Source organism: Aplysia californica, unplaced genomic scaffold (assembly GCF_000002075.1).
Source record: "Aplysia californica isolate F4 #8 unplaced genomic scaffold, AplCal3.0 scaffold00642, whole genome shotgun sequence".
Lineage (NCBI taxonomy): Eukaryota > Metazoa > Mollusca > Gastropoda > Aplysiida > Aplysiidae > Aplysia > Aplysia californica.
The window spans coordinates 182,700-186,266 of record NW_004797912.1 but is presented as its reverse complement, the minus strand read 5'-3'; the positions used below and the strand labels follow the sequence as shown (position 1 = coordinate 186,266).

The 3,567-nt window shown below is 38.0% G+C and overlaps 1 protein-coding gene across 1 annotated transcript in view; it reads right to left on the bottom strand.

Moving 5' to 3' along the window:
* Positions 1–757: 757 nt before the first annotated feature.
* Positions 758–3,567, bottom strand: part of LOC101855370 (monocarboxylate transporter 6) — a gene marked incomplete at its 3' end in the record, with an annotated part of 14,167 nt that continues 11,357 nt past the window's right edge. The window contains 2 exon segments of the mRNA XM_013087816.2: positions 758–1,553; positions 2,147–2,293. Of these exon segments, the coding sequence (XP_012943270.1) occupies positions 758–1,553; positions 2,147–2,293 (943 nt within the window).

Sequence of the window (3,567 nt, the reverse complement as noted above, 5' to 3'; positions counted from 1 at the left end):
GTCGTTGGATTTTTTGTTTGTTTTGTATTTGTTGCTTAGTTGTCGTTTTAAAACAAATTGCTTCTATTGTTGCTGATTCTACTGTTACTGTTGTTTTTTGTAAATTGCTTCTGTTTTTGTTGGTGGTGGGGGTTTTTCTGGTCGCTTCGACTATTTTGGGTTGGTATTGTTGTTATTGTTGCTGTTGGTGATGTTTTTGGTACTGCCGTTTTCCTTTCCGTTTTTGTTGTTGCTGTTAGCGTTGTTATTGTTGCTGTTGTTGTTGTTGTTGTTGTTGTTGTTGTTGTTATTGTTGTTGCTGCTGCTGCTGACGCTGCTGCCGCCATTATCATTTTTTTTTTGTAGCTGCATTCTTCTTGATGAAGTAAACCCTCTAGTACTCAATGCATTACCCGTAATAGGTGTACGTTGATTGATTCCAAAATTGTGTCAAAAATTATGCAATATTGCCTGGGGACCAGAAATTTTGTTTCTTCATGCATGTAAATTTGCATCTTATATCTAACTTTAATTTCCTGCAAATTTTCAGATTTTGTTGCTTTTAATATCATTTTCACTTCCTTTTCCAAAGCTCTTTATTTACAGCAGTTTTAATAATGATTTAGATCAGGGTTCTCCTAGAATCCATTTTGGATAAGGGGTCCGGATCATCATATATTAGAAACAAATTTGGGATGGGTAGGTATTCGTGGGTTTTTTTTGGGGGGAGGGGTTGTCATGGAATTCAAACATGATAACAGAGGTCAAAATTACCCACTGGTAGGTGTTGTAGAACTCTGTCAGCTGTCCCAAAACTCCGATGACCAGCATCGGACCTACGCACGCTTGGGAGGGACTCAAAAACCCCATGTTGACCACCAGTCCGCCGATCATGCGTGAGGGAAAATCTAGAATGTTGAGAAGGGACAGCAGGTAAGCGCCTTCCTCGTCTGAAAATCCCTTTTCCTTGGCCAAGGCGGGAATGAATGACTGGGAAATGCCCTGCCCGGTGGCACCGCAGAAAAAAAATATACACAACGCCCAAAAGGAAACTAGTTTTAAAAGTACGGTATCTTTTGGCGTCCACAGAGAAAAAACAAGATCACGAATGTAGCGACTTCTTTTCAAAGTTTCCACCTCCGTCTTTCCCTTCTGTTTTTCGGTTGAGAGTTGACTGGATGAAATCTCCAAAGACGGAGATATACTGTTATGGGACTTCGTCAACGCTGAATCGGAAGACCCTCCTGGCGCACCGATAAATAACTCCCTGTCATCGCATACTTTTGAGCTTTCAGAGTCATCAACTTCTGATGTTAATTCAAAGTCTGGGTTGTACGTCTTCACGGGAGCCAGGAGGGCGCTGAAGACCAAAGTGTGCAGCAATACTCCAGCTGTCAACAGCGTACCGCCCTCGAAAGCGTATTCATCCAATAGACGTCGGATGAGCAAGGGGAAGACCACGCCCCCTACTCCTCCCCCGGAAGTGCTGAAGTTTGTGACGAAAGCTCTCCGTCTGTCGAAGTACAGCGCCAGCACGTAAGTGGGTGGTCCGTAGAGACAGCCCAGCGCCAAGCCTAGGGGAGACAGGAAAAGATTAGATAGATAGATAGATAGATAGATAGATAGATAGATAGATAGATAGATAGATAGTGTCTTTTTTAGTAAGAGTTTTACAGTAATTGCAACACAATCAGGCCATAATAATATAAGTGCCGACGATTAGAGGTGTTACAAGAGAGTAACAAAAATAAGGAGGAGAGATAGGGGCGATAGAAGTTTGATCATGATAGGAAAGAAGGAGAAAACAAAAGGTCGCAGTAGCAACGAGCAACTACTAACTACAAGGGCCCAATACAAAGACTGTGTTTAGGTTAGACATTTAAATAAATGAATAAAGAAAGAAAGAAATAGATTAATAATAAAGAAAGAAAGAAAGAAATGCATGTAAAGAAATAAAGAAAGAAATTTATAAATTAAATGAAATTGAAAAAAATTTATCAATATTCATTCCCTCATTCATTCCTTCATTCATTCCTTCCTTCATTCATTCACATTCATTCATTCATTCATTCCTTCATTTATTCATTCATCCATCCACCCATTCATTCATTCATTCATTCATTCATTCATTCATTCATTCATTCATTCATTCAGTAAACACGATTACCAAAGAAGACTCCGTGAGAGAGACAGAGCAGCTCCACCTTCCCTACACAGCTATTCAGAGCGACGCCCAACGCCAAGAGGAAGGAACCTGCCAGGCAAATCTTCCGGGGTGTGACCACTTTCACTAGGATACTCATACACAGGAAAGCTGGGGATAGTATTGTTATTATTATTATTATTATTATTATTATTATTATTATTAATTTTTAAAAAATAATTTTAATTTTAATTTTTTAAAAATTTAGTTATTCATTTATTTATTTATTTATTTATTCATTTTTTGAAATATATTTGTTTTAATAAGTTTTTATTTTTTAAATTTCTTTTTTTTTTTACATTTTGCCCTCCGTCTTCGACACATTTTACATTACTGTGAAGGCTGATTGAACGGGAAAGCGTCAAAGCCGCGCACTTTAAAAAAATGAATAAGCCGTATATACTGTCAGGGTCGTGAACTTTTAAACCGATCGATACAATTTATGATTTGCTAATACATTGTCATTCCAACGGTTAGAGTCCTCTTCAGAATGCATAAATATTATAATGCATACCCTCGTAGTATTTCCCATAACATTCTATAGATTCACGAAAACATATTTTCCAGGTGAGTCAGTTGATAGAACGAGTCAGGTGAATTCGCGTCATACACACACGAGATTTTATGCATAAAAATAAAACTGGTTTTCAAAACTAAAACAGTTTTACGTCCTGTTTTAAAATTACTTCAGAAACAACGACAGCCAAAACAATCGGGGCATAGCAGCAGATACAAAGGTGTCAACAACTGCAAGGATATTTTTCTTCTTTCATTGAGCCTAACCAAAAGAGCGTGCCAAAAATGTGCATTATTCAGTAATTCATTTCCAATCTGAAACTAAAACAGCTGGCCAGCAGAACGGCAGTGCGGGGAATAAGGGGAAAAAAGAAAGTTTTAAAGGCCTATGTACGCAGGTGGGACAAACCACAAAACTTCAGTGTCTGTTCTTTATGAGCAATTAAACACTGCTCCAACACTTTAAATGTCTCCCCTGCATTATAAATATGTTGTTGATGTTGCTATTGTTGTTATTGTTATGTTGTTGTTGTTTTTACTGAAAAGCCGCCGTTTCCTTTTACGTGTATACATAGAAATCGAATGCAATCTTATATCAAATTGATATATTAGCCATAACTTAGTCAAATGCAGAGGATGGTATTGGTACTAAAGATCGGCAATCAAACTGTATCAATGCCGTTATAAAGTGCGTGGATTTGACAATGTATTTTGCCCCGAAAGTGCACAGCTGTGATAGCGTCCCTACTGCAGACACATCAATAGCAAACAGCGGCGGCAACCACCACAAGAACGGCAAATATAGAATAACAACACCATAGATATTTAGTAACAACAACAAAAAAAACCAAAATAACAACCTCAAACAA